The 26083-nt window shown below is 30.3% G+C and overlaps 1 protein-coding gene across 1 annotated transcript; it reads right to left on the reverse strand.

Annotated features, from left to right (window-relative positions):
* Positions 1 to 1448: 1448 nt before the first annotated feature.
* Positions 1449 to 25013, reverse strand: LOC148302784 (uncharacterized). The gene is made up of 7 exons (XM_088271021.1): positions 24782 to 25013; positions 19478 to 19637; positions 10716 to 10911; positions 5893 to 6025; positions 4369 to 4509; positions 3134 to 3223; positions 1449 to 2468 (listed from the first exon to the last, which is right to left on the reverse strand). The coding sequence occupies exons 1-7, from the start codon at positions 24953 to 24955 to the stop codon at positions 1449 to 1451; spliced, it is 1914 nt and encodes a 637-aa protein (XP_088127147.1). The 5' UTR covers positions 24956 to 25013.
* Between the last annotated feature and the right edge of the window lie 1070 nt (positions 25014 to 26083).

Genomic DNA, 26083 nt, shown 5'->3' on the forward strand with positions numbered 1-26083 from the left:
CTGATTTGACACACTATTTATTAAATGATAATTAAGATAATTTTAATAAATAATTTTATTAATCGTTTTCATAAGAAAAATTCGCCCATCGAAATAAAGAATTTAGTAAGTAGGCGTCATTACGCATATGCATGGATTTAAAAAATTGTATTATAGCAATGCATAAATGCATGGTAAATGCATCAACAGGGTACGCAAACTTTGCGGTAACGGGTATGGCAAGTTTAACTATTCTGATTCCTGTTATCGAAAAAACTTATTATGTCACACTTGATGACGTTACGTTTTTTAAAGTTGAAAATAGATAGTTGAAACTACTATATTCTAAGAAGAATCGTACTGATTTTCTCATGATTTTATAAATAAATTTAATTTTTTTAATTTTTAAATTCCTAATCTTACGCCTGAAATTTTCAAAGTTATATTTATATAAATAATCCATTTTAGAATTTAGGATTGTTTCTCCCCATTGAACACTGAGATGTTTCACGTAATAAATCAATGCTTTTAGTCAAATTTGACTAAAATTGACAAAATTGACTTGCGCAGTGATTTAAAATAAATCAACAAAATGAATGCAAATAAACACAGCTTATTTGAATTTTCAATATACTTTTATATTTTTTTTAAAACACATGTAAAAAAATTAACCATATATATGTAAAATAAATGCATTGGATGAAAAAATGGGCTAAAAATAATAATTTTAAAAAAATCCTCCTTTTTAAACATTTAACTACACAAGTATAAAAAATATCACTTATGAACCCTCAAAATTCGATTCAATATGAAAAATTTAAAAAATTATCGAATTTTAAAAATATATATACTTATATAAAAAAATTATATATGAGGGTGAAAAAATGACAAAAAATGATCTTAAAACCATGATTGAAAGAAATTCCTGTTTTTTAAACATTTAATTACACAAATGTTTGTTTTAAATGAGCATTGGAATTTCAATTCAATGAGAAAAATTACTCTAAATTTATACAAATTGACTCGGCTTATAACAACAAAATCATATTTTCCAAAAAATGCATTTGTGAAAACGAAAATAGGTCGAAAAATAACGAGAACAAAATGCACGATTAAAATTAATCCCTTAAATTTGAACCTATCTTTAAGAAAAATTCTGTAGCTCAATTAAATTACAGAAAATCAAAGCCAAATATGCAAAGGGCTGTTCAACGTATGATGAACTGAAGAGCTGAAGAAGGTTTCGATTATAGACCACAATGGCAAAGGATGTGACATTTGTTGCTGCAGACCAATCCACGGGATTGAAACTAAGGAGAGAGAGAGAGAGGGAGATTGCAAATAAAAACGGCTTCTTTGAACATTTAGATAAATAAAAATAAATAGATGTCAAAAATTAACCAAAAAATGTATATATGAGGATCAAAATGTATGAAGATCAGAAGCCAAATCAAGTCAAATTCAATCATTTACAATTGTTCCACTTCTTGATCCCCGTTTTCTCTATTCACAGCCTTGGACTCTTCGAAGCACATCAACTTCGACTTTTCTCTTTCGTCTACCATCAGTCTTGTCCCAATGTTTCCTCTGTTGTATCGCGGAGCAGCTGATAGCTTCCTCGTATGTCCTGCGAGCATACTGTTCGAGGAAGGCTTCCTTCCTCCACTATACTTGATTTCCCTGATATCAGAATCAGGTTTAAACCTCAACTGAGAACTAGTCAAGGAATCCCTTCGTGTCGAAACTGGACTGTCATTTACGATGGAAGTATAATTGATATGAAGGTCCTTTTGGATTCTTCGAGATGATTCAGGGGTGTTCAAAGATATGTCGTCCCAGTAGTTCATTGCTGTGTTAGTTGTCCCAATATCTTTAGAAGAGTGCTTCCTCATTTCGGTAATCAGCATGTCACAGCTGTCGAAGTCTTCACCTAGATTTCCAAATGAACTATTTTCTGATTCTCCATCGTGGTACGTTATATTCTTCATAAGTTTTGATCTCTTTTTTTGTACGATTGGTTCTAATTCTGAACCAGTAGAGTCTGGAGTGATGTCGTCTTTTATTAAATGTGTGATGATATACTTGTTTGCTAGCTCAGATGCTTGATATGGGTTATCAGTAATTTTCTTGGCAGAACACACATGGAGTCTTTCTACTTCTTCCTTGACAGAATCAACCGAATGCTCGGTGGATTCGTCTTGAGTATTTCTTGTTAGGGTAACTTTCTTTTTCTTCTTGTCTACTTTCTTTTTCTTTTTAACGCCCGTTGTATCGAGATCATTATTTGTTTTATCATAGTCTTCGTCTTGGTAAATTGTAACTGCGACAACAGTATTATTGTTTGGATTAAGATACTGTAATTTAATATTATTGTCGTTATACTGGGATACTCCTTTGGATGGGGATAATAAAGTATTGTTGAGTGCTCGTTCGTGTACTGAGTCCTCCTTATTTCCAAATCCGAACAGTCGCTTAACGGAAAGTCGGAACTGAAAAAAAACGAAAAAAATAAAAAAATTAAAAACTTGCCACACATTTTAAAGCACAAATATGTAAATCTAAATATATATATATATATATATATATATATATATATATATATATATATATATATATATATATATATATATATATATATATATATATATATATATATATATATATATATATATATATATATATATATATATATATATATATATATATATATATATATATAATTCGCCTATCTTAGCGCATTGACGAGAACAATGGCAGCATTCGAGACGTCGTTTTTAAAACTAAATAAAATAAAACTTTCAATTAGCCCCTGTATACAGACAAATAATAAAATCCATACTGGCAATATAGTTTTTGTGTTATAATTTTTTAAAATTAGTATATTCCATTATTATTTATTATATTTTCTTACCGAATTTCGAAACTATGAAAGCATGATTACGTTGGTAAGCCAATTTGACATTTCCGTTTATAGAATTTCGAAATCGGACTGTTACGATTTTATTTCAACATCGATTAAAAAAATAGTCGTAAAATAAAATTCATCCGAGCTTAATAAAAGCTTTTGAAAACATACATTAATTGACTTTTCTGGCTGAGTTTTGATGAGTTTTGATACAATGGTATATAAAAAAAATACTATTTATATATTTACCTGTGTGTTCATTCCCACGTAGATAATGGGGTCGTAACAGATGGAACTTTTCGCCACTAAAGCTGGAACTACCCCTAGCCCAGGTGAGACCTTTAAAAATGAACAAATTATACGTAAATGATATTGAGCAATTTCTTGCATAAAAATGTAATATTTTTCTTTTATTAAAAATATTTTTTTATTTTGTAATATGTTAATCTTACACTCTCTTAATCATTCATCATTCACTTTTAAGTGGTATTACATAAAGCGAACAATGAATGATAAGGAGAGGATTACATACAAAAATGTAATATCGCCAAAAAACATCTCTCCAAAAATTAAATAATGATATTTTGACGATATTGATGAACAAACCAAAAAGTAGATAATATTGAACAATTTCATAGATACAAAAATAGGATGCATTTCAATAGATTTATATTATCCACTGACACTTCGTGATGGAATTGCATTTTTAATATATTATTAGATTAAAACCAATATTTTTAGCTTTTCCACTTTTTTTATTTGACCAGCGACCGGGTTCGTCGTTACCGACATCATCAGACTGGTCTGATGATGTCAGTAACGACGGTAACGACCAGTAACGGTAGTAACGATAACGTAGATAACGTAGATAACGTAGTAACGGTAGTAACGACGGTAACGACCAGTCTGATGATGTTGGTAACGACGAAACTCGGTCGCTGGTCAAACAAATAAAGTGGAAAAGCTAAAAATATTGGTTTTAATCTAATAATATAAAGGATGCATTTTGTTTATTAAAAGTATTGTAGTACGGTAATCTAATACTCTCTTCATAATTCATCGTTTATTTTTAAGTGGTATTACACAAAGTGAACGATGAATGACAAGGAGACTGTTACAAAAATAAAATACCATAAAAAACTCTCTCTAAAAATCAAATAACATTTTTATCAAAATGAATCCCAATAATAATGTTATTTCTTCTATCGGACACTGAATATTTTTACCCTTGTAATAATAATGGGCAGAATGGTGATCGTTACGCAAATGCATAAATTGATCGCTTAAGCCAGCCAAATGCCAGGTATGCCCTGGGATGCTCAGACCTCCATCTTCTTTCATAAAAAGGGAAGAATGATACATATTTCATGTCAAGTTTATAAACCTTTACAAACTTAATTCATCCCTTTAATTTCAACTGTGTTCATTATTTGACTTATTTGGTAACTTTTGTCTAAATTTCTGTATTAAAAATATATATTTACTATATCGTGCGGCGCGAATTGTTCGATGAGCGCCAGTATAGAGTAGGGTGTCCACGCTATCATGAAGGTCAGGATCATGATGAATACCATCATGGTCACCCTGGTCTCAGCCTTCGTAACTCTACCCATCCTTATGGCGTTCTGAAAATGTAAACATTCTGATCAGTTTTTTATCCAGTGTAAAATATCTAAATAAAAATTGAAACCGTTTTGATACGATATGATACGTGGGCCATAAAATTAATATGAAGACTGACGTCATAAAACAAAATGTACTTATTGCATGTTTGTTTTGCAACCCCTAGTGCATGTTGGTCCTCGGGTCATGTGATCAACATTTTGTGTTATTGTAAGTGTGAATATAGTGCTTTGGTAGTGACGTGTAGTATTGTTTGCATGCTGTTTTAGTTATTGTCCTGACGAAGAGACGGGTACGTCTCGAAACCGATAGACAAAAAATCTCGGTGAGTGGTATATACTAATATTACTAACATTTTCTAAAAAAAATCAAAGTAAAAAGGTAATTTATTTAGAACTCACATGCCTAGATCCCTTCAAAGTATTCAACTTCCCGGCATACACAATTTACCCAACGGTGTTTTCAATTTTGGCAACAGTCAATAAAATACTAGGTCAGAAATCGTGTTGCCCCACGTTTATGGTGTAGTGATTTCAAATTGACAATATTTATTGATAATGTGCATGGCACATGTTTAATAAATTGATATACAATATTTTAAAAAATTTAGAAAATTTTAAATAAATAAAAAAAACTCACTCTGTTGGCTACAACCTCTTCATTAATGTCTTACTACTCTATATTAAATATTTTTAAAAAATGTAGAATTATTCATATTTAAACTTGAATCTAAAAATTAAGACCCAATATACGATAAACTGTAATTTAATTTTCTATATAATAAGTATTTAAAAAATTACAAAATTAAATCTTCTTAAAACACTGTTTTGCAGCGAATAAAAGTTTTTTTCCAAACAAATATTTGGTTTTGAAAAGAAAAGAGTTACTGAAAAAAATAATAAAAAAAAATGTTAAAATGTTTTTTCAATATATGTAAGTATATCCGTAAAAAAATCCAATATATGTTATAAAAAAATGTGCCAACCAGGTGTCTGGATTGTCACGAAGCCGGTCGCTCCAAAGTTTCTGAATTGGATGTTTACGAGTTCAGCCTTAACATCGATTTATCTTATAAATTTAATTTTAAACTTCTGTATCTGTTAGATACCTACTTTAAGACAAAATACGTATCTCGTAGTATTGCGACTAACGCAGGGTTGATACAGCATAAAACCCTATTCTCTTTTCACTTAAACCCATATCTCTTCAATTATTCTGATGCGTTCCGATAAGGTAGCCATTTTGAACTCTTTCGAGCTCAAATTTAAATTTCTCTTCGCAATTTTCTGAATCGACGAGCAATAGTCATTTCTAGATAAAATCTCTCTAATTTCAAGCCAAAATATAGGTCGATTTAAGGGAGCTTTAATACATTTTTGATTTACCTTTTTCATCGTCCTGATGATGTTCATGTAACTGAATGTGATGATGATAACGGGAAAGATGAGGCCAAACGCAAACAGAAATATTATGTACGTGAGGGCGTTTAGTGATTGGTCCTCCCAGTTTATCGAGCAACTGAAAAAAAATACAATTAGTAAAATATTTACTTTTTAAATTTGAGTTTTACTTGGTAAATACTACTATTTCTTAAAATCTATTGTGACACGTGTTTCGATGCATTCCGCATCATTTTCGAACATCAAATAAACTGTTTTTTTTTAATGATGAGAAATGTTGTAGACACACTCAAAATGTTGTAAATAAATTATCTGGTCAAATTATAAGCTTAATAATAAAAATGAAAATGGTATTTTCTGGCGTTTCTCATGTGTGTGATTGAAATCCAGGATTTGGACCTCACATGCTAATATAAAAGTCTCTGCTTAGTAAAAAGCTTCTTTACAATTAGTTTTTTTTCATCTCACCAATAGATGTCTCTAGTGAAGTTCTAGTGATTCAAGAACAAGGTTTCTAAATTGGTTCATATATACAGAACTTCCAAGAATTTGAGAAGTGTGGTTGTCAATAATGGGTAAAATTGGTGAATGCTACACGCGTGTAAAGTGATCACATAAACCAGCCTATGACGGTCGTCAGCCCCGTAAATGCCCAGACTTCCATTTTCTTCTTCATCTTTAATGAGGTGTCAAAAAAATAAGTTATACTTAAATTAAAAATGGACAGATATTACCACAAACTGCCAAATAAATTAATGAAAATCATTTACATTTTGATTTCTCAACATAGATGAGGAAGAATATATTTCAGAAGAAATATTTGTATTAAAAAATAAGTGGATAAATCCAGTTTTGTAATCAAGAATTAGGATACCCAAATGTTGTGAATAAGATAATTGGTTAAAATTATAGGCCTCATGATAATTGAAAATAGTGTTTTTCGGCGTCTTCCAGATTGCAAAATAAATCGGAAAGAATCTTACATATATTTTAATTAGGATCTTTGGTAAAATAAAAAGCTTATTTAAATCAACCATGGATACTCACACATGAAATAACGGGTCAATATGTCATATGATATTTTACATGATATTTATGTTTGTATTTTCATCTGCTGATGAGAACAGACGATGAAATATATTCATTTAAATTTTAGTTCTGCCTTAAATGCGTCAAATCGGGGATAAACTTGCCAACGATCAACCCAGATATTTTTTTATAATTAAAATGTAACTTTATTTTAAAATCACTATAAATGTGTCACCTACTTTCAAAGTCCGCCAGATCCAATTTTTTAAGATTTAAAAATAAATACTCCATCGGAATGCCAATTGTGGGTTTTATTGTTTAAAATATTTATATACTTGAAAACCCTGCTAAAAAATACTTAAAAACAGCGTCGTTTTTCAAATTCCGCTATATTCATGGATCTTTCCTTCTGACCCATATCGGCCAATCAGAGAGTGGGGATAGGTAAAAAATTGAGTTGACGTAATTATCGGTTTGTGTATCGTATTTTTTTAATACTGAAAAAAAAACTATTTTTTTTTTTAAATTCACTATTTCATAATATTTTATCCAAAGATACACAAATCATTTTAACAAAAATGTTACCCGGAGAATTTTGCAATTTTTTGGAAAATCGACTTACATGGATCTGGCGGATTTTGAAAGTAGGCGATAAAAATATTTTATTTTAACTTAATTATAATGTCTACCAGTTTCGAAACTAACCACTTCTATATCAAGACTGCAATCTTGATAAAGAAGCGGTTAGCTTCGAAACCGGTAAACATTATAATTAAGTTAAAATAAAATATGTAAAGTGATTTTAAAACAAAATTACATTTAAATTATAAAATAAAAATAAAAATATAGATTATTATAGATGTTTTTAAAAGAAACTGCTACGATCACTCATAATATTGACTAGTCGAACTTAGGACCATACAAAATTACTCATGCAGTCAAAGTTCAAAACTCACTACATAGTTTGTTATACGTATGAAAGGTTTTCGTTTTGAGTTGATTCAAAATTGGCGGAATTACTGTAGACACTCGTATGAACCTTCCGTAATAATTGACATATGATATTTTGGGTAAGTGAGATATCAGAACGCTTCCGTAATTAATATGTTGTCAGACGCAAAGCAATCATGAATATTTTGATTTGTTTATTATATCCCTGTTATTAAAATATCTTCCAGGAAAAATAATTATTTATACGAACATGTGTAATATATCGATATGGAATAAATAGTTACGTAAATTAAATATCGTAAAAGGAAGAACGAGAGAATTGGATTTTTTCTGTCTCATTTATTATGTAAGCTACAGTTATGTCTATCATTTCCCTCTCTTCAATAATATATTTGTGAAGATCAAATAACAGATAAGAAATAAGTTGAATATAATATCCTGAAAACTTTTTCTTCACATTTTTTATCGTCAAAACTTTTTTCTTCCACTTTTAGTTTCTTAATGTAAACACGATTAGATTCGAGAACTACTGATGTTGTCATCAACATGTGAAAATACAAACAGTGTTTTTTGTGGTTCTCGAAACTAGTCGTATTAACATTAATCACGTTTGATGTATTCTTTTAGTATTTTAATGATTATATGATTCTAACATTTTTTGAGATCTCAACATAGATAAAGAAGAATTTGAAGGTCGGGTTATTTACACGGCTTACGACTTGTCATAGGCTGGTTTACGTGATCACTTGTCACGTCAGGAGTCTGATTAATCGGCATGTATGTATGAGCAGATGCGTGAGTGTTGAATAAGCGAAGATTGTTAGCAAAGACAGACTGGTACGGCGCTCTATTCTCTCTGCCTACCTAGTTTTTTTTTCCGAAAAAGACATTGAATAATATATCAATCAAACCCTTACCCGCACCCCAATGGTGCATAGGGCACTGCATCATATAAACGCAGTTTTATCTTGATCGTTAACACACGAAGGAAAGGTGATCAGCCCTCCACTTCAGGTACCAGTCCAGGGTTATATTGAATAAATATTTGAGTAAAAAAATTACCTTTACTTATTTGACCCCCTCCAGGGAATCGAACCCGGAACCTCCAGAACGGTAGCCGAGTGTACTGACCATTAATTACACTATGGAGGCGGACTGAATAATATGTAAACGAAATTTCATAAACTGTATTTTTTATGGAACTATCGAGATAGTGATAAAATTATTCTACCGCATGTAAATCTAGACCAATTGACAAAAAAATTCGGGAAAAATCACGTTTATTAAATCTGTAGGGTAATGGAAAAGGACCAAGGTGAGGTATTTCCAGATTTAATAAATTGACTTTTAGATTTATTTGTAAATTTAGGGACGAACTCTTCCATTTTCATGTTTTTTGTATGAACAAAAAAGTGCCATTCATTTAAGTTCTAGATTATCCGAGTACTTTTCCATATATCAAGGGTATAAAGGTAATTTATTTGTTATCAGTTTATGCGAATTCGATATCATAAAATTTTATCTCTCCGTTATTTTTTAAGGGTCTGTTTACAAACAAAATATAAATGAAATTGTAGTAGAACATTAAAAAAAAAACTGCAGAATAAGTGCTTTTACGATTTAACAACAGAAATATACGCAAAGCTTAAATTTTTAAAAGCTTTTATTCGGATAGTATAGTAAAGATGGAGAAAATAGATTTGAAAATCACTTTGTTATTATCTTTACGATTTGGCATTAATTCTGTGGAACAACACGATCATTTATATAAAAATAAAATACTTCTCAACTCCTACTTTCGAGATAACCAATGTAAACACGAATAGTGTCGTTTCGAGAATTACAGATATTCTCATCAAATTGTAAAAATACGTCAATTGATTCGGAATTTTTTGTGGTAACATCAATCCATTTAAAATTTGATTGGAAAATTTGACTTGGAAAACACCAATATTTCTAAAATCTATTGTTACACGTGTTTTGATTCATATCTAATTTGATTCAAATCAAACACCGCGTTTGAAAATAAATATGTAGTGATATTTTTTTATGATCCGAAATGCATCGAAATGCGTGTCACATTAGATTTTAAGAGAAAGCGGTATTTTAAAAAAAATATTTATTTGGCAGTCACCGAGTGAAAGGATGTTTCTGCCAGTGTCAAGTATTACTTTTATTTACAAACAAAATAATAACAGTACATAATAATAAAAATCAATACAAAATTTCATCGTATAAATGCGTTTAGCTTTATCATTAACCAATTCAAACTTAAATTAAAAATGTAAAAATATAAACTGACGAGCATTACATAATTTATAATAAGTTCTGATAGAGGTATAACTGGAGATGTCTGGTTAGAACAATAGTTTCGAAACTAGTCGTGTTTATATTAACAAACTCAATTGTGGTCTTGTACGAGTGTTTTATTTTTATATTCAATTAAAAAATACAACACAATCGTTAAGACTATACCGAGAATTAATTTTATAACAATTAATAAATAATATTTTTTTGACATTTCATCAAAGATGAAAAGGAATATGGAAGTCTGGGCATTTACGGGGCATTCACCAATTCTACCCATTATTGACAACCACTCAACTCAAATTCTTGGAAGTTCTATATATATGAACCAAATTTGAAACATTATTTTTGAATCACTCGAACTTCACTAGAGACATTTATTGGTGAGATGAAAAAAAACTTATTGTTATTGTAGATAATCCAGATTTAGTGAACAAGTATTTGAACATACTCAATATGTTGTAAATTAATAAATAAATTTAAACCAATAACTTTGTGAATAAAATATCTTCAAAACTCACCTTATGTTTGCTGCTTCGTTTACGAATTTTCCCCAGCCGAAGAGTGGTGGACTGGTCACCAGAAAGGAGTAAGACCAGATGAAGAAGATGGAGAAGGAAGCTCCTCTCATGTTGAGATGGTGAGAAGCGAATGGTCTGGAGACCATCATATAACGTTCGAAGGAAAGCACAGTTAGTGTAGTAATAGACGTAATCCCTGAAAAAAAATTAAGACGTGTTCATTCAGTGGTTATTTACATGAAAAAATAAAACACTTGTGTAAGACCACTTTCGAGTAAAGATTTATGCTTGTATTTTAACCAGATAATTTGTTAACAACATTTTAAGTGTTTGAAAAAGTTTCTGCTCTATAAAAAAGCGTCTTCGTCTCACCAATAGATGTCTTGGGTGATTCTAGTACAATGTTTTCAAATTGGATCAAATATATATAAATATATATATATATATATATATATATATATATATATATATATATATATATATATATATATATATATATATATATATATATATATATATATATATATATATATATATATATATATATATATATATATATTTATATGTATATATATATATATATATATATATATATATATATATATATATATATATATATATATACATACATATATATATATATATATATATATATATATATATATATATATATATATATATATATATATATATATATATATATATAAATAGAAAAAAAATCATTATTTTTCATGCCTTGTCACTCTGCAAGATTTATGTTAGTAAATATGTGTCAAATATATTTTTTTTATTTATTTTTGGTACCTGTAATATATATACAAATATACTTATAACACTCAATGTGATTGAAAATTTCCTAAGAAGACGAAACGCATCACGTATTAACATATCCATGAATAAATGTAGAATTCAATCCAACAAACCTTGTTTTATTAAGGATATATTACCCAAAAAAAAATTAGACTCTCAGCACTATGTCAATAAAATTATTTTTTATATACTTTCCTGTTAAGTTCACAAATGTTAAATATGATTGACGTACGATCCCATTTGCAAAACTGATAACATCTTCCGATGGGGTGATTAATTTTGCGCCACCCTGTACATCCTTCGCACACATCCGTTTCAATTCACGCACATATCATTAATACTGAAATGGTTTAAGTGTTCCTCGTTCAATCTACTTTATAGGAAGGAAACGATGATGAAACTACTTTCTACTGAATTTTATAACTGTAAATTACAATCTGCTGTTTGTCTTTCAACAACGGTAGAAAGTTTCCGAGCAAAATGTTTGGTTTTCTGTAACTTTTCTTTTGTGTGGAAAGTTTCTCAAAAGCAAACAATCTTTCACATCGTGTGAATTCATTTTATCATTAATTAATTAACGTAGAAACGTAGAAATTATAATTAGTTTCCCAGAAATATTGCTCGATAATGAACCTGAATTATATATATATATATATATATATATATATATATATATATATATATATATATATATATATATATATATATATATATATATATATATATATATATATATATATATATATATATATATATATATATATATATATATATATATATATATATATATATATATATATATATATATATATATATATATATATATATATATATATATATATATATATATATATATATATATATATATATATATATATATATAAATGAGTATATATTAATATACAAAGCAAACAAATCACCATTAACACATTTTATGGAAATGTACATAGATATGCAAAACCAACGAAACCTGACACAAACCTTTTTAAATGAAAAGAACTATGATTTTTATGCATAAACTGAAAAAAAAATTCATGCATTTTAAAGCCATACGTTGCCATAATTCTCTTTGTGCCAGCGTATTCTACAGCATGGGATTATTGGTTGGGGTAGTACGAGCAATGCGTTATTAAAAATATTTGTTATTGCCCAAAAATCAATTTAGAAAATAATATTTATAGTCCCGAGATAAATTCCTACAGAGCAATTATTTAACAAATAACTTATGACAGTCAAACAACTATAAGCTTAAACCATCCTTACTTGTGCGTTTAAGAATTTCTCTTACATGACACACACAGAAAGCACCTCTCAGCACAACATATAGATCTACAAGACACAAAAAAAGTAGTACATTAAACAAAACGGAACACATTCCTTTTCAGGTTAAAAGAACTTATATTATTAGATATTATTGATATTTTCAGCTTGATAACTTGACATTTGTATAAGTGACGCCGCACAGTGGGGTATATTAGCGATCTGGGCGGCCAAAAGTCACTTTTAAAAACATTGTCACAGGTGTATGAAAAATATAGCAATATGAAAAAGAACATTTTGTTGATGATACACAATAATTGTTAACCCCCCACGCTCATCTCCCGTATCTAATGGTCAGTCGCAAAGCTGTTGTTATTGTGCGTTCAAATGTTTCTCTTTCGCTGTTCGTTTAGTACGCATACATTTCAGTGATTATTAGTATTTTTTGTATGACACGTATACAATTTAATAATGGATTGTAATAGAGCAGGTAAGAGTGTCTATTTTACATAGATTTAAGTTGCAATAGCTAACATATTTACTTTAATAAAACTAATTTTAAAAAGTGCCTTGAAATGGATTTTTCCTTAATTTTTTTTTAAATTCAAGATATTTAGTTGTGCTTCCGAACATTTCTCGGCAAAAATTGAATGTAATTAATAGCTTAGCTCTCTTTCTTTATATAAATTGAAAATCTTTTTAAAGAAATCGCTCTTTTCAGATGAGTCAGCATAATAATGAAAACTGAACTACGTACTGTTTTTTGTCTTTAAATTGTTACATTTTTATTTTAGGACCAGTGGATGTTAGATTAATGACAAGAAAACAGTTATTTATTATCATGCAGCAACAAAATCCTAATAAAATCAATGAAAAATTAAAATGTTTAAAAAAGTACCTTTTAAAATTAGATAATTTGCCTGACGAGTATGCAAAGAAAATAAACCACGATTTTTCGCATTTCAAGTCTGAAACGAAATAAAGATGGACTAATGCACTCAGAAAGGAGGAAACTTTCTTGATAAAAAATGAAAATTGACTTGACGGAACTTTTACAATTCCTAGGGTAATGAATCGATCAGGACGACCATCAAAGATCATGAGCTAACATAAAAAAATACTTCAATTGATACGAATTTGATATATCGCCTGAAAGGTATATTAGAAACATTATCAAGCGGACATAAAATTGATACTTAAAAGTTTTCTGTGTATGCGAAGAGTACGGCAGATCTTTACATCAAACTATATCCTTGGAATCCAATGACTCCTACGATGCACAAAATTTTAATGCACGGATCGGAAGTTATCGAAAAAGTGTTGCTTCCAATTGGCCAACTATCAGAAGAAGCTGCTGATACACGGAACAAACATTTTCGCATTTACAGGCAAAATTTTGCTCGAAAATTTTCGCGAGAGGCGTCATAACAGGAATGAGATTGGTACCTCGTAAAAAAAGCAAACCTTTTTTAACAGAGACCATAGACATGTTGTTCCCAGCTGAACTCAATAGAAATAGCAATGAAAAATCGTCAGATGAGGAAGAAGGACTGTGTCCGGACGAGGAACCATGGCCATCTTTCTCGGACTAATATTTTTTTTAATGATTTTTTTGTACGATTTTCATTATTTTTTTTTACTGATTAGTCTTTTTAAATCCATATAGGACAATAAATTAGTCAAAAGGCATATTTGGAATCGATTTAGAACGAAAAATAATATTGGCCGCCCAGATCGCTAATATACCCCACTGTGCGCCGTTTGAGTACTTCTGCGATTGGGCGCGTTTTCGATTTTTTAAAATTTTGTATGGAACAATTTAATGTAAAGGAATTTGCTACAACGAAATTTTATTAAATTTTGCAGCTTTAGTTGAGCGATAACATTAAAAATGCTACAAAAGTGTTATACACATAAAATATACTTCATAATTCATAATTATCATAATTATTTTTACATCTTCAATGTATTTGTAGATCTGACTACATATTGTTATCCTATTCGTGATGTTAATTTTGGTAAAACATGGAGATATGTATGTTCTTTTCCAATATTTTTTCAATGCTGACGTGAATATACCAGGTTATAAAAACACAGCTCTATCCATTTTTAAATAAATAAAAAAATCATGTTTATTCATTAAAATTTATTATTCTTCTTAATAACCCTAAAATGTTTTATTTACATAGGAGGGTAGTATCGAATGTTATGCAAATCCCTAGTGGAGTGAACGTTTCCGCTATGAGAATTTTAAATATACAAATATTAATAGAATCAACATTCAACGCCGCTCCATGCGGAAGTTGTATTCAGCCGGATATAGGAAGGACTCTTTCATTCCAAACAACCAGTTTCGATTGTGACCGTTGAGTAAGCTATTGCAATGCCATATTTTAAATCTTTCCTCATACTTTCTTATAGGATATTTGTAAAATAACATCAGAAATATTTGTGTAGTATATATCCATAATACTTTAAATAGCTTTTATATTGTTTGATAAATATCCGTTATAAGTATAAAATACACTAACGACAAATAATTCAAAATATATTTTTTTAAATCTTTATTTTATATTATTTTGTCTTGTTTTTTATATAAAATTATACTTTAGTACATACATATATTATATATTGTAAACATATGTACATATGTTTAACGTAAGTAATTTTTTGTTTACCCTGCGATTGAGGTACTAAATAAGTAAATAGTACTAAAGAAATATTTTAATGAAAAATCACAATTTTTTTTTTAACTTTATATATGTATATATATATGTATATATATATATGTATATATATATATATATGTATATTTATATATATATATATATATATATATATATATATATATATATATATATATATATATATATATATATATATATATATATATATATATATATATATATATATATATATATATATATATATATATATATATATATATATATATATATATATATATATATATATATATATATATATATATATATATATATATATATATATATATATATATATATATATATATATATATATATATATATATATATATATATATATATATATATATATATATATATATATAAACGTAAGAAGAAAAATACGAAAGAATAAGTGTTATATTACTGGGCAATGTCAAAAAAGAACAAATCATAGGACAAGGATGTGCATACATATATCCTGTCATAAAAACTTGAGAGAGTGGTTCCACAGCTGTCTCAAATCCTCGTTAGAGATTTATGGCTGTAAATGAACGGCTGCAGACAGAATTAATTGGCATGAGAATTGCCAACCTACAGTTTTGGGAAAAAATGTTAACATTTTTGCCTATTTACTTCTTATCGTAGATAAATCTGGAAAACCAATATTTTTACGAAAGTAAGGGATTTTACAGTGCCTTAGGGCGCTTGTCCACTACACGGAATTCCGTGTAATTTTACCGTCCGGTACGTCAGTTAGCGTATTAAATGACGATTGGCTTGGATTGGGTTGTGCTTGTGTCCATCTTTCTTCGGATCTGAGCTCTTGATCGGTGCGTGAACACGTTGCGCGTAAATTCGATCACGCTAAACTGTCGTAGTCGTTTTCATTTTTCAAAACCAGACGGTGAAATCCCGTGTAGTGGACAAACGCCCTTATTCTTCTACGAACTGAGAATATCAAAATAACTTGGCAGTCAGTAACCGCTGCACAAAATACTACAAAGGTATACACTTCAAACAGTATCATTGGTTTAGGTTTTGCGAGGTCTATATTAGCCGAAGAAAATTTACATAAAATATTAGTACAAATTTAAACACATTGTTTGAATGAACGCCCTAAAATATTAAATGGAAATGAATCGACTGATGGAGGAACCTATCCAAATATTTGCGCCGGTTTTTCATCCTTTGAAGTAACGTGCGTAATTTACGCATTAACCCTGATTTTTTTCCGTGGGTTGCTATTGTTTGAACAAAATATGAACCTTTTGTTCAAATAGGGCTTTGAAACTTTTCAAAACCTCAAACAGGTTACAGTGAAGAAATTACGCGAAAAGACAGATAGAACATAAAATATATGTTTTTTATATATTTTACAATGATTAAAGAAAACACTTCGTTTTTACCACTTGAGTTTTATTATAGACAACATGTTTCAGAAGTTAAACTTCCATCATTCAGGTCTGTATAATAACTAAAATAAAAAATATAAAATTGTTCTATAAATAAGGAGAGGGGAAAGTAAGGGGAAGGGGTTAGTCAAGGGACGGAGTTTGAAAACAAAGGAAAAATGGAAAGCAAAGGTGAAGAATTTTGAAACAATATATTATTTAATAAATTATTATTAGAATTTAGGCTTTTTTGGATTTCTAAATTTTCAAGATAATTCATAATTTGGCCTTTATATGGAACAAGGTGTAATAATTTTAATTTATGAGAGTGAAATGAGTGATTAGTATCTATTATGTGATTTGCAAATTCCGAAAAATAATTACTAACGAGACGTTCTTTAATTGTAATCTTTAAATTTCTCGCAGTTTGGCACAATCACAATCTCCACACGAAATTTCATAAACTCCACATTTTTGTAATAAATCAATTTTAGATTTTGAGTTATCGAGGATTTTATGTAAATTATTATTGGTATAATATGCAGGTTGGATATGGGATATATATAACATGTCTTACCACAAAGTTAATGCCGAAACAATAAATGTATATATTTTTGTACTGGTCAGTTTACACCCTCAAAATAATTCAAATGCCAAATTATAGGGTATACAACCCATAGCTACCTAAAATTTAAAAAAATAAACATATGTTTACAACAGTTTGAGTGTGTCTAAATACTTGTTTACAAATCTGGGTTATCTAGGAGTTATTTTTACATTATTGACATCTCAACAAAGATAAAAAAAATATGGAAGTCTAAGTATTTACAGGGCCTATCATAGGCTTGTTAAGTGATCACTTTACACACGTGCAACATCCACCATTCTACCCATGATTGACAATAATACTACCCATATTTTTGGAACTCCTACATATATCATTAATCTCATGACACGACAAAGATGGCTCATGGATAGTGAATTCATTAGAGCCATCTTTGTCAGATTGAGAAAGCTCATTTTGCAAGAGTCATTTTTTTAGCACGTTCATGCTGGGAACAAAGTAAATGGTGCACTGAAATCAGTTCTAGCAAATAAAAACCGATCAGCGGAAGCTAAACTGGCAGTGCACAACGGAGTCCTGGTTCCAACTCTAATGTATGGAAGTGAAACATGGAGTTGGAAAACAAAGGATGAAAGTAGACTGAATGCAGTCGAAATGCGATCTCTCAGAAGAATGTGCGACAAAACGATGTATGATAGATGTGCGAATAGTGAAATAAGGAAGGAATGCAAAGCTGAGATAAGCATCATCGATAAAATTAAGAAAGGTGTGTTGAGATGGTTTGGACATGTAGAACGAATGAGTGAGGAAAGAACGGTAAAACAAATTTATGAGGCGAATGTTAGCGGGAAAAGAAGCAGAGGAAGAGCGAGAAAAACATGGCACGATCAGGTATGCCAAATACTCGAAAGTGGTCAGGTTAGGAGTCGTAACAATCGGCGGGTATTATGAGGAGATGCATGAACGTGGAAGAGGCGAAGAATGTTTGCAAGGACAGAGTGGTGTGGCGCTTTATTCTCTCTGCCTACCCCTGCGAGGAAGCGGCGTGATGGTTAGTTAGTTAGTTAGTTAGTTAATTTTTTTAGAGGTAGAATGGTTAACGTGTGAAAAGTGATCACTTTACCGGTCTTTGCCAGGTCATGAGCCCTGTAAATATCCAGACTTCTATTCCTTCTTGGTCTATGTTGAGATGTTAAAAAATGTAAAAATAACTCCTATGCGGGGAAACCCATGTTTGTGAACAAGTTCTTACAAGAATTAGGACACACTCAACATGTTGTGAAGATAAATGAAGATCTGAAGAAACTACTACATTATGCTTCTTAAGAGAACCAACAAAGAAATCAAGGTATCAAAAAATAATAATAAATGTTTTAAGGACGTGGAGAAAGGATGGTCTAGACCCACAGCATTGAAGACATCTAAGCAGAAGAAGAAGAAGAAGCTAGCCAAATATACCGCTGTTGCTTACTTAAATCTTACCTACAACATTTTGAGTGTGTCCAAATACTTGTTCACAAATCTGGATTATCTCCAAGTAAAGGAATTATTTTTCATATTATTTTTTTTGACATCTCAACAAAGATGAAGAAGAATAAGGAAGTCTGGGCATTTACGGGGCTTAGTAATAGGTCATCTCACCAATAGATGTCTTAAGTGAAATTCTAGTGATTCAAGAACAATCTTTCGAAATTGGATCATTTACTGCATGTTTAACCTCGACTCGTAACGCATGTCTGTGGTACTAATATTGTTAACATTTTTGTAAAAAAATAAATAAGTATTTATATAGAACTTAAGCTTTACTGTAAGCCCCGTAAATGCCCAGACTTCCATATTCTTCTTCATCTGTGTTGAGATGTCTATATATATATATATATATATATATATATATATATATATATATATATATATATATATATATATATATATATATATATATATATATATATATATATATATATATATATATATATATATATATATATATATATATATATATATATATATATATATATATATAACTCTTACCTAGTAACGTCATGAAGAAGCCATAGAGGACACACATAGTAGTCCCGAAGACCCAGCGATGTGACAGAGCCGATATGAGGGTGAACGGGTTCCCAAGAACGGACACAGAGAAGTCCGAACACACCAAGTTGAACAGAATCAGGTTGAGGGGAGTCCACAACTGTAAACACAGAAAAAAACTTTCATCGAAATGGTACAGGGTCTTTCAATACGAGCAGGGGTGGTGGGCTGCCAATTTTTCAACGAAGGGCTCACGAGTGTTTTGGGTAGGGGTGGGAGGAGAGGGAGGTGTATAATTTTGTTTTAACTATCCAAAATACATTTAAATAATACATATTAATATGACGACAAAATATCGATATGACTTTTTTATAGTAGATAATACTTTAGTTAAACAAATCAAATACGAGCACCTTCTAAACTCTTAAAGAGACTTTAAGAGAGTTTGACCTCTAAAAGAGTTTATTTAAAATTATCATTTTTTTTTCTTGTACGACTTTTTAACCTAAGCTCGTCAAATATTTAATATTAGTTGTAAACGTACTTACTTTCCTAAGATTTCAAGAAATATTTCAATAAATTTTCTCGAGAAATTTCAAAAGGTTAAGGTAAGGTTTCATTATACATTTAAACCAACCAATTTACTGATTTAATCAGAAAATATTGATTTCTCTTAATTTAACAAGGGGCTCGCGCGAGCTCCTCTGAGCCCCCTGCAGCCCACCGCTGAATACGAGCTTTCAAAGTTGATAGCGGCCATATTGTTGATGCTACATCTGTCAAATTGATTGTCATTTATTCAATCTTTTATGCAAATCATGATGGATGGATATAGCGTTCAACACGTGCAAATAACAAAATTATTGTACCAAAATAAGTGCAACGTTCAACATATTAAATTGGACTATACAAATTAAAAAACCATTATCAATTATTTATCAAAAATTATGTAATAGATTTAGAATATTAGAAACTAGATGGAACTCAAAATACTTTGGATTTTTTTACATTATAATTTGGGTGGAAATTATAAAAATATATACTAATTAAATGAAATGTAAATTAAATTCTGACTATAATCAGTACAATGCTGCTAGATGAAGAAGAAGAAGAGAACTTGTTTTATTTTAATTTATGCCCATCTGAGGTTCCTGAAAATTGTGTCTAGATTTTCACTCTTGAAAAATGTGAATCTTCAGCTTAAAGAGGTATTTTCCTCTAAATGATTTCAATAGACTTCTTTAGAGATATACGACTAGGTACTAATACAAATCCCACATACCTACAACAGACCTTCTTTACTGTTTTTCTTCTTATCAATTATTTAAATTCGTATTACTTATTCATAGAGTAAAAGCGCAACTATTTTAACCTGTACAGTACTGAATATGAAATTATATAAATGTTGAAAGGAAGAGACTTCGAGAGACCCCAAAATTTAAATCTAATTTCATATGAAAAATAACTGTTATAGAACACTTTTCAATTTAACATTGTAAACGTGCCACTGTAAACCTTGTATATATTTTTTTAATTAATGTCGTAAGGTAGGGGAGGCAACGAAGAAAATAATGAACCACGAGAAAAATAGAACCATCCACACTTCCTCATATTGCACAGCACGGTCAATCACAAGGTAAATGACACCCAGGTAAACTACCAAAAAGATAGATTGACAGCTTGGAATCCGACACCGCAGTAGGCTAATCCCTCTTAGAAATAGACAATATGGTCTACACCATGTAGAAGAAGAAGAAAAAAAATAAAGACAAAAATTATATTTATATAGGCCAAAATCAAAACCACATTCAAGCGATGATATCCCATTGAATAATTGTTTTTCTACACATATAATTATAATATGTGTATGCTATAAAATATATTACAAAAAAATAAATACAATTAAAACTATATTATATAGATTCTCCGATCCATAACCGGAAACACATTGCGAGACCGAGCAAGAAATACCAACATCCGGAGCATATGTAACACGGAGGATATCGTGAGGTAGGGACGATAACGAAGGCGATACTGGAAGGAACATATAAATAGAATGACAGAAGACAGACTTCCACGTATCGCCCTCCAAGGTAACCCTGAAGGACGCAGACCCCCAGGCAGACTTCCGAAAAGATGGAAAGGCAGCTGGGAGTCAACATCCCAAGAGCGACATACGGAGGCACAAACAGATCCCTAGGATCTTCAAAAAGAAGATGAAGAAGAAACTATATTGACTTTTCATACGTACAATTGTTACACTGGGAAGGGTAGGATTAAGAATTTAATATATTACACTTAAATCTTGAGCAATGTAAATAATATGAATTTTTTAAATGTTAAAGATAATGAATTAATAATATATTGTCAAGTGGGTTAGGGGGACTTGCGAACCCCGCTTGGGATAGTTTGTGTTAAGCCAACTCTTAAAAGCTTTCACCTTCATCCTCGAATCATCATTTAGGGTTTAAGCCCACCTTTAGATCTTTTTATCCCCCGTTAACTCGCATTTGAATATTTGACACGTTTTCGTCGAGGAGTGAGCAAAGAATTGTGCTTTTTTTGTACAAAATACTTTTTTGTGGAAACATGTTAAACTTTCAGGGAAGTATATTTCTGGCAAAATATAACTATATACTTATGACAATTAATAAAAATAATAATTTTTGATAATTCACAGTTTTTTTTATTGGACGCCTTACAAACCAAATTGGACGTTTTATTGTCTTTTATATAAAAAATATATTGAAATATACTCTCGATTCAAAATAGTATTGAGAATCTTATTTTTTGACATCTCATCAAAGATGAAGAGAATATGGAAGTCTGGGCATTTTCGGGGCTGACGACCGTCATAAGCTGGTTTAAGTGATCACTTTACACACGTAATACCATTATGCACTGCCAGTTTTACTTTCGCCAAAATGTTTTAATTTATTATAACTGATTTTAGCGCACCATTCGAACTGTTTCCAGCATTCACCCTCATTCCTAATTCCTAACTATACAAAATGTAGAGTACCAAATATTAAATTCATCTCCTCCTAATTGATAATATCCCTTTTTAATTAAAATTTTACTTTACCACTATTTCTTTAAATTTATTGTGACACGTGTTTTGATGCACTCCGCGTACTTTTTATACATCGTATAAACACAGTACGAAAATGATGCGGAATGCATCAATGCACGTGTCACAATAGATTTTAAGAAATAGTGGTATTTACCAAGGAAAACTTGATAGATAAAAATGGACAGACATAACTACAAAGTGACTGCCGAATCAATTAATGAAATGATAATATTTTTTTTTAAAGAAATGTTTGTATTTTTTTATTATTTACACAAATATTTCAATTTCATACTTTCTGTGAGCCTAAGCGGCTCATTATTAGAAACAGGTATCAAATTGTGGCAGTGTGGATTCGAACGGAAAAACTCTAACTTAAATGTCAGCGACACTAACCACGGGACCACAGCTCGACACTTGAACTATGAAAAAATAATAGAAAAACAATAGTTTGGGCATTTTTTACGACCCGCATGGGTCGAATTTTAAATTTATATCACAAATTAATTTTATGGTTTATATTTTTTATAGCAGGATAATTAAACTAGTCCATTTATTAACCCAAGGACCATATTCAGCGTTTTCACAAAGGATAGATATATTACGTGTGAAGACCGCGATAAACATCACATACGTACTAAAACCTTCAACAACAGGCTTACGGAATAAGGCTTAAACCTTAATTAAAGTATATGCATTATGTCGGCGTAAAAGGACATCAGAAATATATGATAATGAATATTAAAGTCATTTTACATGCATAAATTGTTTTGTTGGTAGCATCATTATAAGAAAAGATATATTTGATATTATGCCTCAACTCTTAAATAAGAGTTGATAACATAGATAAAAAAATAATTTAGAAGTCTGGGCATTTACAGAGCTTACGACCGTCATAGGCTAGTTAAAGTGATCACTTTACACACGTGTAACATTCCTATTATGTTTTAACTACATTAACTTCCATATTCTTATTCATCTATATATGTTGTCAAAAAATGTCAAAACATAACGTAAAAAATAACTCAATAGAATATCACACTCGTGGTTGTTTTTAACATTAGCATGTACGTAAAATACCACATTGCATGTCCTTACACACCAGTATGTACGTTAAATAAAACATACCTGCATACATACGTTAAATAAAACATCCTTAAACATCAGTATGAACATACAATAGTACAAAATTGCTTATCCTAAACATCAGTATGTACGTAAAATACCACATACCACCTTATGCTTAAACATCAGAATATACATGTAAGAAAACATACCTGATTTCCTACAACATAAGTACATATGTACGTAAAATAACACATATCTCCATGTGCCTAAACATCAAAATATATTCGTATACGTTAGAAAATAAACCTGCTTTCCTTAAAAATTAGTATGAGCGTAAAATACCACATACATAGTTGCTTGTCCTTAAAACATTAGTAAGTATGTAAAATACCACATACTTGGTTGTCCTTTAACATCAGTACGTACATAAAATATCACATACAAACCTCATTGTGCTTAAACATCTGAATAAATTCGTATACGTAAGAAAATATACCTGCTTTCCTTAACCTTTTCATAGCCGCAAATAAATTACGCCGCAGTGCTCAACAGGCCAAGTATTTTTTTGAAAAAAAAAAGTTGTCTAAAGATTTTTTTTTGTTGTTTTTATTGAATTATAATTTACTTACCAAATATTATATCCCGCATCGATTGTTAGAGTTTTATTCTTGAAGTTAAACCAGTTTCAAATTTTCAGGGTTGTCACACTAAGTCGCACACGCAAGTTTTTATTAAATTTAATATTAACACACAACTATTATTTATCAATGGAATATTTTAAAATAATAAGAAAAACACAAAAAAATTGAGCAAAATAAAAACCCCTGGCGTTCAAAACAATCGATTAAAATAATCAATATTTCAAGTGGTTTGAGTGGTAGCCCTAATGACATCTGTCAACTGTCAGCTGAAAGTGATACCGATAAATCACTTAAAAGTATTTAAAAACTTTATAAAATATTTTGTGACAACTTCAACTGATGGCAATGTATGTTCCGTTTTTGACAGATTGTCAATATGAGTTAAAACTGCGGAGTAATACGTCATCAAAAGTACTGACGAGATATCTCGTCTCTGGCCATACGGGCACTCCGCCATTTGCCGAGATATCTCGTCTCTGGCAACCATCGGGTTAATCATAAGTATGTACGTAAAATACCACATACCTGCTTGTCCTTAAACATCAGTATGATGACCATCAGATTGAGGAAAAAGCCGAAGAACCCTATTAGGAACAGGACAAACGCTGATGCTGCATATCCCCACGTGGGCATCAGCTCCACGTAGTCGTCATGCCGGAAGTACACGTGCACCGAGGAATGGTTCGAATGGTCCGCCATCGTCGTATCCGTACGGAGGCAGGTATCACGGGACGAATATCACGAACCAAAACGCACAGCGAGGCCTCATGCTGACGCTTAAAAGAAACATAAAAAATACCATCAATCAAGAGTTCACGTTGTCCTCAGAACATACTTAAGTGTAACACAATTTAACCTTAATTATTTATTTTTTTTTAATTTTTATGTATTTCTTTAGTTAGCTAATATTACATTTAATACAAACTATTTTTTATTATTTTTTGACATCTCATCAAAGGTGAATGAGAATATGGCAATCTTGGCATTTACGGGGCTGACGACCGTCATAGGCTGGTTTAAGTGATCACTTTACAGACGTGTAACATTCACCAATTCTATCCATCATTGACAACCACACTACTCAAATTCTTGGAAGTATTTGGACACACTGAAAATTATGTAACTATTTTTTTACACTTAATTTACATCATATACTTATAAAATATTTACATTTCTAACAGTAAACAAAACATTAATTTTCAAATTCTGTCAGACTCTTTTCATTCTTCACACATTCAGGCATCTCATCATATTATTTTGTAATATCTCATCAAAGATAAAGAAGAATATGGAAGTCTGGGCATTTACGGGGCTGACACCGTCATAGGCTGGTTTAAGTGATAACTTTACACACGTGTAACATTCACCAATTCTACCCATTATTGACAACCATTATTATGACGGTCGTCAGCCCCGTAAATGCCCAGACTTCCATATTCTTCTTCATCTTTGATGAGATGTTACAAAATAATATGAAAATAACTCCTGTAATTGGAGATAATCCAGATTTTGTGAACAAGTATTTGGACATACTCAAAATGTTGTATCTCATCATACATTGTCAAACCCTTATACGTTATACAATTTTGCGACTCTATTTTTTTTTCAAAAATGGCTTATTTTATCTTATTTTATCCTTATTTCTAGTACTGTGTTAAAGAATTTTTTTTAAACTGTTTTACCGTCAAAATATTTGGGTAATTTAGCGTTTAAAAAATTATAAATAAAGATAGGCATATTATTGATTAGTCTCTTTTTTATAGGTAACCAGTTGTGTTCTTATATCATTTTTTCTTAAGTACTATTATTATTGCCCTGTAGCGGGTA

This window comes from Brachycentrus maculatus, unplaced genomic scaffold, assembly GCF_059751285.1.
Source record: "Brachycentrus maculatus isolate JH-2025_06_01 unplaced genomic scaffold, ASM5975128v1 h1tg000410l, whole genome shotgun sequence".
NCBI lineage: Eukaryota > Metazoa > Arthropoda > Insecta > Trichoptera > Brachycentridae > Brachycentrus > Brachycentrus maculatus.

Excerpts from the sequence above, each read along its gene's own strand:
- LOC148302784 (XM_088271021.1), bottom strand. The coding sequence starts at position 24,955 with ATGGCGGACCATTCGAACCATTCCTCGGTGCACGTGTACTTCCGGCAT. Across the intron at positions 6,026-10,715 it reads AACGAAGCAGCAAACATAAG|TTGCTCGATAAACTGGGAGG; the intron begins GTGAGTTTTGAA and ends ATTTTTTTTCAG. Across the intron at positions 4,510-5,892 it reads TCATCAGGACGATGAAAAAG|AACGCCATAAGGATGGGTAG; the intron begins GTAAATCAAAAA and ends TTACATTTTCAG.